The sequence below is a fragment of the Mytilus galloprovincialis genome, chromosome 4, assembly GCF_965363235.1.
Source record: "Mytilus galloprovincialis chromosome 4, xbMytGall1.hap1.1, whole genome shotgun sequence".
NCBI lineage: Eukaryota > Metazoa > Mollusca > Bivalvia > Mytilida > Mytilidae > Mytilus > Mytilus galloprovincialis.
The window spans coordinates 43,633,850-43,645,482 of NC_134841.1; the positions used below are offsets into that span (position 1 = coordinate 43,633,850).

An 11,633-nucleotide genomic window follows, 5' to 3' on the forward strand; every position below is an offset into this window, starting at 1 on the left:
TTTAATGATCAGTTGCCATTAAATTCTCATTTATAACTGAAATATGACATTCGCTTTACCACCCATTAATAAACTTAACAAACCAACTGATTTTTCATTTAGCGTATTATCTTTAACTCAAGCCTACTTAGATGTTACAAGCCACATGCTTCCGAGAGTATATTGATTTTTTCTAGTATTGAATGAATTGTAAAATACCATTGATAAAAACATAAATTAACACTCGTAATAAAACCTGAACCGCGATTGATCAATTTTATTATACCCCTACACACGACACTTCTAAGATCCTCCCCTTAAATCGTACTTACCAATACTGATTGGTTAGTAAGTATATATTAAGAGGTACTAAAAGCAAATATATTCAATCGTCATATCATTTAACGGGTATTCATTGAAAAATTTAAAATATACATTTACTTATTGAAAGGATTATTTTTTGCTATTATTCAGAGAACAATAAAATGCTAACAGAATTACTACTTGCAATTGTGATTATTTCCTTCGTTATATTTTACAGGTAAGTGTAGATTTCATTTTTATATTATTATATTTATCACAAACCACGTGTGTCTAGCGGTATTTTAACCGTAATTTATTTTAATATAAAACCGTGAAGAATCTGTTAAATCCGCTTAATTTGAAACATATATACATTAACTTATTATTTTCCGTATACGCAGATTGAATTAATTTTCCTATATCGTCTAAAAATTTATTTATTTACATTTGTTCCGCAAGCATCATTTTAATGCACATGTATTGGAAAAGGGCTATAGATAAACAGACAGGTAACGTAACGTCTGCATATGCAATAATGAAGCTACTAAACTCAATTTACCAATACTTCTGCTTAAGAGGTACTTTGTTTGCTCATTTATGAAATATGCAATACCACATTTTACTTTGCCTTTTATATGCTTAAAAATCAGAATAGTCACTTAAATGGTGTTGATGATTTCATGATTTCGATATCATTATTAACAAAGTGAAATGATTGGTTGAGTGTTGGTCACATGTAAGGGAAACATTTGTTTGTATTGCAACATACCACATACTGAACCTTCTTAAGCATAGTTGCAATGGTCTTCGAGTAAAGAGAACTCGTGAAATTCTCACTGCAAACAAACAAATTATAGGAGAAAATTGTAAATGGCATTGACACAAACAACGTATACTGTATTAGAAGGCAAAGCATGGATATTCATCAATATTATCAAACCACATTTTTCTAATATTTACTATCAATTTAGTGTAAAAATAATTGTATTTAACATTTTTATAATAAGTTGTAAGTCAATGAAGTTATGTTAGTAAAACACTCTTAAAATGCACTCTTACTAACCAACTTAACAATCTTTAACCGCTACTACCATTTCCTTCTTGTAAGACCATATATACTTTTCCGCTGACGCATGAAATATGTACTATTCATGTACATGTAGTTTCATATTGTTGTTACTCCTACAAACAGTTAATAGTACTTATAACTATTCGTTAAGTATTATAAACATGAAACCGATTACAGTGCCTTCTTGTGTTTCTGTAAAAACCTTCTTCCAAATTCATACTATACATGACACCAGAAGTTCGGGAATCTTTCTCGGTTAAAAATGTACTTGAACGATTCTAATAATTTGTCTATTAAATACGTTTTAGTTTTTATACTGGAAAACATATATATGTATTTGACAAGCAATAGTTTCGAATATGGCCTAAATATGACTTGTAATGGTGTTAAGAATTTCTTAGTGCATCAATTTGTTGGTCTGTTTTAATATTTATTACCCTCTGTTTAATTTTCAGACAGAGACGTCAGCAAATGACCATTTTTAAGGAACTGGGTCTACCAGGCCCAGAGCCTAACTTTTTGTTTGGAAATCTGTTATACTTTCTGTGGCGGGTAAGTTTTATATAATACTTTTTTTGGGCTACACGTGGTAGTATTGTTTTATACATCTATAATTCATGATGTTGGGTTCAAATCACTCTAGGTGAAATATGTATTCATATTTATCAAGGACTTTTAAGTAGATAATGCTATTATTTACTATATTACGATATTATATTTATCTTTATATCAAATAACATACATCTACTAACGTAAAATGAATTGTAAGATTTAAACCATTTAAAAACACCTTTTAAACCAATCAGACTACATAGATTTATCTACTTGATAACGCAGCTGCTGTTTCTAGACACACACGTATACATAGTGAAAAAACATGAATGAAAAAAAAACGACTAAATGCTGATAGGACCAAAATACGGAAGCACTTACTGAATACATACCGTTTAGGTCAAACTAGACTATTTGATAATACACAGTAAATTCAAATTAATAGGATATCCTGAACAAATAGATATTCTCATGAACCAAGCCCTTTATACATTTGAGGATTTAAATTTGTCTTGTTGCTTTATTGGTCCTTAACGAGTCACATTTTAACGTTTAATTTCTATATTTATTACAAAAATTAAAGAAATTTAAGGGCATAGTATTGTAGGGCGTAAATCACTTAGTTATAACATTTTATATACGGAAACTTGAAATGAAAATTTAAATTTTGGTACTGTGTTACATTCTATGTTGATGAGTAACTTTCTGTCGATTTTGCTTAAAATAGGGAATTTATCGTTAACTTATTGTACAAGAATAAAGGCTGCCAGCGGGTTATATTTTATTTGTGCATATTGAAAAGTCCTTAAATGGCTGTAAAATCTGTGATGTCTTTGAGGTTTTAACGCTTTAAATGTATATTTTTGTTACATTATGACCTAATAGGAATAGATCTAAAGAAAAGGAGACAAAATTAGATACAAAATCTGTCGGGGATTTTCATTTGTGATTAAGGTCTTGTCATTGATAACGGAAATTATATGAGAAAGCACCGAGAGTTAAATATTTAAATGGGAACATTTAGATATATTTATAAACCATGTATGATACATTTAGATTTTAAATTATAAAGCAAAAGGACTGAACTCTTAATTTTTATTCCTGATTTCAATCTTTGCTTATAAGACAAATATACTGATATTTCGTAAAATATTAAAACTCATGCTTCCATTCAGCTAGAGCAAGCGAATATTTACTACCAAGTTAATACCTAGACTTTCGAAGGAAAGAAAACCAGAACACTTACAAGATACAATGTATTGTTAAACCATTTTTGAACCTCCAATGCGTAAACAATTTCTAGGTTCACTGGGAGATTATGTCTGTTAATACGGGACCTTTACCCATGGTCTTAATTTAAACTGCTGCATTTTGGTGGTCCTTAACCTTATTCGAGGTCTCGATATGAACTAGTGCGTAGTGACACTGTGCTCAGTTCATCAACAAAATATCGCTTTTAATGAAAAACATCAAACTTCATATCATTTAATTTAACATAATTCTTTTTGTTATGATGAACAGATATCAAACAAACCACAAATATTTATTCACAATTTAAAATATCTGTCTGCAAATTCTGAGATATCATCAATATACGCTATTGATAAAATAGTTTACATGTTTATCAATTAATTGAGATGTATTACAGTGATAAATATGCTTTAAATAAATCAATTGAACATTGTTTTATTATTTAATTTTTCAGCCATTATATATTTCATTCCAAAACTGGTGTAAAATTTACGGAAAAACATATGGGTAAGTCAACATCTTTTTTTTTATTTATGTAATTTGGGAACCGATTTTTTATTTATGTAATTTGGAACCAGATAAGAGAGAAATGTTTAATTTGAAATAATTCAAATATAGTTAAATGAAATACATCAAACAAACTAATACAAGAAAAAGAAGCAAAAAAGCCCTTACAAAAAAAAAAAAAAAAAAAAAAAATCGGGATTATGCAGTGCTAGAAAAAAACTCATTAAGAACTTTTTTAATCAAGCGGTATCAGAAAACCGATAACGAAACACTACGCTTGATCATTCCAACCGCAGCTGTAGTTTCCGTAACAACACCATCGTGTGTAATTATAAAATTTTCAAATTAAAATGATACAAATCATATATATACATATTGCAATATCAATGATTTTAAGTAAATTTGTATTGTCATCTGCTTAATCTACATTTATATTTCTTTGCTCCTTACAGACACATTTTTGTTGTCGTCTGCTTAATCTACATTTGTATTCTTTACTCCTTACAGACACATTTTTGTTGTCGTCTGCTTAATCTACATTTATATTTCTTTGCTCCTTACAGATACATTTTTGCTGTCGTCTGCTTAATCTACATTGACATTTCTTTGCTCCTTACAGACACATTTTTGTTGTCGTCTGCTTAATCTACATTGACATTTCTTTGCTCCTTACAGACACATTTTTGTTGTCGTCTGCTTAATCTACATTTATATTTCTTTGCTCCTTACAGATACTTCGAAGGACCAACACCAGTCATCGTATCTAGTGATCTGGACTTTTTACAGGAAGTGTTCGTAAAGCAGTTTAAAAATTTTCATGCAAGAAAGGTAAGAAGAATTAGTTTGTATTCAAGTTAAATTAAAAATACTAACCAATCGAATTAACATAAGACAAACAATCTACTGTTTTTGAGAATGACACATATACATTTATATAAGTAACATACAAAATATAAGTTAAACGATAACTCATGTATACACATATGCGTACTTGAACATCATACAAACGAAATTTTTTTTTTAAAATAGGCATTCTTGCGGATGTAATATACAATAGTGAATTTTTATTTTCAGGTATACCCAGTTCAAGTTGATCCTGATCAAGATGAAAATGTTCACATGTTTTTTGCTCGTGGAGAAAGATGGCGTCGTCTTCGGTCTATTGTAAATCCAGCATTTAGTACATCAAAAATGAAGGACGTAAGTGGCTTTGAAAATTATCTGGTAACAGGGACATCTGAGGTCGGACCTACATCAAACAGCAAAATAATCTATGAAAATCTTTTAAAAACTAATTTCCCATAATAATACTAATTTGACTTTCAAATTTAAAAAAAGACCATTTTATAGAAAGGTATGATAAACAGCTATCACTTTGAACAACATATCTGACAATCATCAGATTCTGTTTTATACTCAGAATAAGTAGAACAACTTTTATTTATAAGTCATTAGTCAAAGCTTTCGTAAAACAGTCATTTAAAACTCATTAATTTACTGCCAATTTATAAATGTATGACACATATTTAAATTATCATTTAGATGATGCCTACAATTAACAAAAGAGTGAATGAATTAATGGATATTGTGGAAGAGAAACGCATGGACAACCAACACTTTGATATGTACGAGTAAGTATTTCAACTTGTGCTGTACATGTCTAGAGGTGTAATCTTACCAATGTAGTCTGAAGGTCGTACAAAATCCGAAACAGTGGTATGGTCTCTTTTGCTACGCTACGTCAAAAGTTTATAAATTCAACGTAACCGCGGTTTCGGAGTTTAAATATCGTCTGCTCTTCATAAGCACATGATCAATTCTTATCCAATGATTTTGTTTTCTCTTCATAAGCACATGATCAATTCTTATCCAATGATTTTGTTTTATTATTGATTTGCTCTACATAATAATTTTGCTCTACATAATAATTTTGCTCTACATGTTACATTCTCAATTTTATGTTTGTAAAGAAGAAATATTAAAATTGGTTTACATATATAATTAGTATCGTGTTCAACATCTTATTACAAGCCGGTCAAACACTTTTTTGAGTTTATTTGTAATGAGAACTTGTTATAAAGATTAACACATAAAATAAATACCGGCCAGGAAATCAATGATAATAGTATCTTACCTTTTCTTTCGATTCAAATTCTGTAAGTTTATAAGCTTACCTACAAAAATTATCAGTTTTCTAAAGCAATTCCCATTCACAATCTTATTGTTTTTTGCAGATTATTTCAACGATTAACCTTAGATACCATTGCTGATTGTGGTTTTGGTCTGAAATCAGAATCATTAACAAGCAAAGACGATGTGTGTCTACAAAACTGTCGAAATGTTATCAAAGATACAACGAAGAGACCTATATTGTTCATGTTGGGATGTAAGTAAAAATGTATATTCATTCATTTTGGAAGATTTTTTTTTGCAGATTAATATTTACTGACTGCACATCATGCATCAATCATTTCATCATATCTGTTGGCACGTTGCTAAATCTTCAATATTGTTCATGTTATATTGGCTTCTGAGCATTAATTTAGCAATTTGTTTTGAATTAATCCCTCGATTGGTCAGATGTGCTCAAACTGTATGTTCCATTAAACAAGTCGTAATGATATTCGTTGAAATGTTTGGAGAACATTTTCATTTTGTACTGATCAAGACTAGCCTCTGACGTTCGTTATTCTTGTATGATTTTTAATTTCTCGCTACATTGAAGACCCATTGGTGGCCTTCGGCTTTTGTCTGCTCTGTGGTTGGGTTGTTGTCTTTGACACATTCCCCATTTCCATTCTCAATTTTATGAATGTTCATTTATCTTTTGTTATTATTATATATATCAAAATTGATCTTTTTCAGTCGTATTTCCAACATTTCACTCATTATGGATTTCAATCTACAATATCCTGCGATACATCTCATTTAATCCAGTATTTTGGTTGGAGGACAACATGGCACGAATTGTCAAAGAAAGGAAATCGAAAAAGGTATTTATTGTTTTTTACTTAAAATATATTTTAAAACAAAACCTTTTACTGATTTCATAGACATTTAAGAGATAATTTGTGAATCAATTTTAAAAAGTCAACACGCCCTTTGTTCTAACTACAAGTTTCAAGGACACGAATAAAAGGAATCTCAGCTTCCAACTGCCGCTTTTAAAACGTTTTCAATAAGTGTTTTGTAAAAGTACGTCAGCCTAATACAATCCAATTGATTTTAATTCGTTTTAGAATTATAAAAAGCAGATTAATTTGATGTTTAAATTATCTAAGTTTAGAGACTACGTGTTGTAGGTGTTTCCGGTAACACAAATTGAAAACGAATGTACGATAATGTTGTGTCTTTCTCAATTAAATCGTGAAAATTTTCCACTAAGAGATCAATTTTGTAATTAATTAATAAAATCTTGTATGTAACTGTTTAGCTAAGAGAATCAATTTGCAACACGTGGCAGATTGTGGTATAGATGACACTAGTATTATCGAATTGATTGTCAGACGTAGGAGTTATTATTTGTCTTCATTGACGAGAGTTTGAAATAACAAGCATTTTATAAAGAATCAATATTTATTCACAGGCATCCAGGGTAGATTTATTACAACTAATGGTGACGTCAGAATTTGACCCAACAGCAAAAACCAGCGAAGATGACGCCGACAGCATCGACAGTGTCGTCAAAAAGAGGTTCCTCACAAATGACGTAAGTTCCGGTTATTCAAGGGCACACCAAAAGACCTTCACAATATTTTGCAATGGGAAACGTAATGTTTAGTTGAGTGATTAATCAATCAATTCAATTTAGAGTCTTCGTTCATTGATAAGCACTTGCCTTTAATTATTGGCGAATTCAATCATATAAAATGCAGTGAAGAACATTCTTCTATTGTAATAAAAGCGTAAAGGTAAAACATAAAAGAATCCTTCACATAAAAGTCAAACCAAAAAAGAGTTTTATTTACTTTATTATTGAATAAATTTATTAGGAAAATACACTTTCAGACAGAATTTGACGCAAAAATAAACTTGATATTTTCAAGCCTTGCTAGTAACACCATTTACTTAGATATATATATATATATATATCTATAAATATGATACAAGACAAACAAAATATGATAACTGTCATATAACATCAAGTATGAACATTTTTGTTTCTCTTCTTAAATATTTTTGAACTTAAAGACATTTTACTGAATACATCATTTTTTAAAAAATGCAAAGTGCTATAATTTTTAACTTTTTTAATTTCAGGAACTTACTGCAATGTGTTTATTATTTTTATTGGCTGGATACGAAACTACCAGTACAACATTGGCATATATCATGTACGAAATGGCGGTTAACCCGGAAGTTCAAAAGAAGTTACAGGAGGAAATTGATGAGAATTTTCCAGACGAAGTAAGTTTTAAGTGTGACTTTTTTTTATCAGTTTTAATGAAAATTTAGTTTTTTACGTAAACAGGTAACCTCACATAATTTGATTAGTCGTTCTATAAAATAGTACAAGATATGCCATTCCTGAGTTTGCCATCCTGTACATTTTTTCTCCTTGTACGTTTAAGTAGGCACAGAGTTTCGTCTTTGTTTTATTCAACGTCAAACTGATTTTTTACTCATGCTCTGCATCCTAGCTTGTATACTTTATAATTTTATCTAAATCTATGTTTTCAGACAGAACAACCAGATTTCCATGCGCTTACAAAAATGGAATACCTTGAAATGGTTTGGTGCGAAACCCTAAGAAAATTTCCTTTGGCAAGCACGTAAGTAATCATATTAATATATGTTGCTTTTTAAAAAAAGAAAAAATATATACTAGTACCAAAATAATGTACATAGCGGATTATTTAATAATAACAATAACACTAAAAGCTTTATTAAAAAAGCGAAATAACACTGGCATGAGAAAAAAATTATAACTCTTTACTTCTTGGAGACGAGTTAGAAAATAGAATAAATGAATATTAAGTTTTAAACATTTATTTCAATTTAATATGATACAAATACATAGTGTATATCAAATGAATGTTACTTAAAATCCGTTTTTTATTAATAGGGTTGTAGCTAGACAATGTATGGAACCATCAAAAGTACAAGGAATAGATATCCCATCGGGCATGATTGTTCAAGCGAATGTCTGGGATATCCATTACGACCCAAAAATATGGGGAGATAATCCCGAACAGTTCAAACCAGAAAGGTAATTATGTTTCGACGTATGAATACACTCTGAAAATTTGCAAGAAATATAAAAAGAATGACTGGGGTTATGCTCTTCAACTTCGTACTTACTTTGACTTTTAAATTACTTTTTTTGATTTTAGTGTTAATTTTGCATCTTAAGAAGACGAACGTCTTGCGTACCAAATTATAAACCCTGGTATTTGTGATGAGTTTTTTGTTTAGCTTCTTGATAACGAACTGACAATTTCTACGCTAAACTTTGGGTATTATAGATTTGAGCAAAGGAAAAATCGTTTAAGAGTGGTTTATAATATTGAATACAGAATTATAGATTTAAAAATGTCTGTGTCCATGTACTTGCTAACCTAATAACCGCATTTTTCAACGCAGAAAAATGTGTTCTGAAATTTGTTATTAGCAGATCAACATATTTATTAATTTGATTTTAAAAAAAAGTGAAAATATTATTAAAATTATTTAAAAACTGCATATCTAATAAGTTTAAATCTTTTGTATTAAATTTACAATGATAATCAATAATCCAAATATAAACATAAAAATAGATAGAGACTCCGTAGTATTTAAGCCTCCCACGAAGAAGACAATAGATTATTGTATTTGGTTTCACTATAATTTACAATAGTCATATTGGAGGTTTAACAATGACCTTAACTTACGGGGAGAATATAACATTGCAGGGGATCTTAACGCTTATCAGTGTGTTCTGAGCCATTAGTTGACCTTTGCTTTACTAAGTTAAATAAATAAAAATGCCATTTGAAGGTTGTTCTATTGTTTTTATTGAACTGCTGGGGATTGCGTATAGTTTCTAACTTGGTACATAGGCGACAATCATAAAATATTCATTCAATGTTTACAATTTGTTTAAACGAAACAAAGCAGTGAATGAAATGTGTTAGTTTTACGGAAAAGCCTTTACAAATAGATACTTATTTATGCCTTTTGTGAATAAACAATACTGTTTAAGGAAGTTAGTGATAAAGAACAAAAGGCTCCGGTTGTTATTGAATATAAAGTCGCAAAGACATTGTTTGAGTAGGTTCATGAATTTTGGTTTAAAAAAATTGTAATAACTACATTGTTTTACTATGAAGCACTTCTTTCGTTTAAACTGCCCTAATACCAATTGGTAACATAGACAGTCAACACATTTGTTTTATCTAATAAACATCAATAAAGGTAATAGTTTATCGGAAGAATATAGTGTACATCTTCTAACTAGACAGATTCAAGCGAGGGAGGGGGAAGAAAACTTGCTTTGGAGTCGACCACTCTTTATTAAACAAAAACCAAGAAAGTGACATTGATTATACCTAATTCTAGAAGTACGAACACAGTATATTTACAGATATTACTTTCTTTAAACTATGTTCGTCTTGTGAAAGGATATATATATAAAAAAAATTAAAATCGAGCTATTTTTTTTGTATTGCTTTTACTACATTTTCATGTAGTTAAATTATTTGTTGAACAGGTCTGTGTTTTAATTGAAATACAAAATTTATACAACAATATAATTTTTATTACAGATTTACACCAGAGGCACGTAAAAATAGACATCCGATGGCTTGGTTACCGTTTGGAGGGGGTCCAAGGACATGTGTTGGTCTTCGACTTGCACAATTAGAAGGCAAAATGGCAATTGTCAAGTTATTCAAAAAGTACAGTTTTTATCCGTCCAAAAAACTTGACATTCCAATGGTTTGTCAGGAAGGGGCAACAATTATGCCAAAGAATGGTGTTCAAGTAAATGTTAAACTACGGAACATCGATAGGTAGGAGCCGATACCGAATAATCTTGTTATGACTTTTCTCAAACTGCTCCCACGCAGCTACAAGGTGACATAATCCTTCCACAAGACTCAACGGATATTCCATCTAAATAGACATGCTTCAGGCCACGAACGGAGTCTCGGGTGATAGTACAGACATTTAATACCGCATTTGTGTTCAGTTAGAGTATGATGGACGAAATCTTTCAAAATGTACAGATATTTTACATGTGTAAATTTGTGTATGTATGAATACATGTGTATTTATTTTTGTGTGTAATGAACGCTTTTGTACATATAAAAAGATTAAATGTGCGTTGTGAACGTGTGTACAGTGTGTGTTAGTGAAGTTCAAATACAGTTAAAAAGATTGAAAGATGTTGGTGAAAGTTGTGTATATATGTGAATTAAGCTCAACTATTTATTTTTTCCAAGCGCTGCAAAAGGTTGTGATATATAAGTATTTATTTTTACATTTATTCTACAAACTCTTTTTCATGTTAGATTTTTCATTGTGGTTTTAAGTGATATTTTTATTTATAATGGTTCATTTCATTAATTTTAGGTAGCATTATTGCCAGAGAGTTGTGACTTTTGTTGTTTTATTGTGATACATTTGTGACAATTTATATTCTGATTAAGACTATTTGCTTTGAAATGTGCGCCCTTAAATATGAACTGTATTGCATCCCTAATAAACTTAGTGTTTGAAACAATTGTTTCCCTGTTAATCAAAGAAATATGTGCAGTGCAATTGTGTTTAATTAATATTATACTCTAACCAGAACATCTACAAATGTTTCAAGGGACATACATTTGCGTGGAAAATCAATGCCCAATTATTATTTACAAATCAAGCAAAATGTACTTAATTCAAGCATTCTGAAAGTATGCTTTACATTATTTAATTATTAAGTACTTTATTCTGTCAATCACCAAAGAAAAAACCCGGTCCATGACGTTGCATGTTATTTATTTATTTCCTT

General features: G+C 30.0%; 1 protein-coding gene across 1 annotated transcript; it reads left to right on the forward strand.

Moving 5' to 3' along the window:
* Positions 1 to 359: 359 nt before the first annotated feature.
* On the forward strand, positions 360 to 11,360 carry LOC143072198 (putative cytochrome P450 CYP13A4). Its single transcript, XM_076247025.1, has 13 exons — positions 360 to 520; positions 1,807 to 1,903; positions 3,609 to 3,661; positions 4,393 to 4,489; positions 4,736 to 4,861; positions 5,204 to 5,292; positions 5,896 to 6,047; positions 6,527 to 6,654; positions 7,248 to 7,370; positions 7,922 to 8,068; positions 8,342 to 8,433; positions 8,727 to 8,870; positions 10,405 to 11,360. The coding sequence occupies exons 1-13, from the start codon at positions 465 to 467 to the stop codon at positions 10,652 to 10,654; spliced, it is 1,554 nt and encodes a 517-aa protein (XP_076103140.1). The 5' UTR covers positions 360 to 464; the 3' UTR covers positions 10,655 to 11,360.
* The last annotated feature ends 273 nt before the right edge of the window (positions 11,361 to 11,633 follow it).

Bases quoted from the DNA above. Each gene is read 5' to 3' on its own strand.
- LOC143072198 (XM_076247025.1), top strand. From the start codon at position 465: ATGCTAACAGAATTACTACTTGCAATTGTGATTATTTCCTTCGTTATA. The intron at 6,655-7,247 runs GTATTTATTGTT...ATTTATTCACAG, and splicing joins AAGAAAGGAAATCGAAAAAG to GCATCCAGGGTAGATTTATT. The intron at 8,871-10,404 runs GTAATTATGTTT...TTTTTATTACAG, and splicing joins GAACAGTTCAAACCAGAAAG to ATTTACACCAGAGGCACGTA.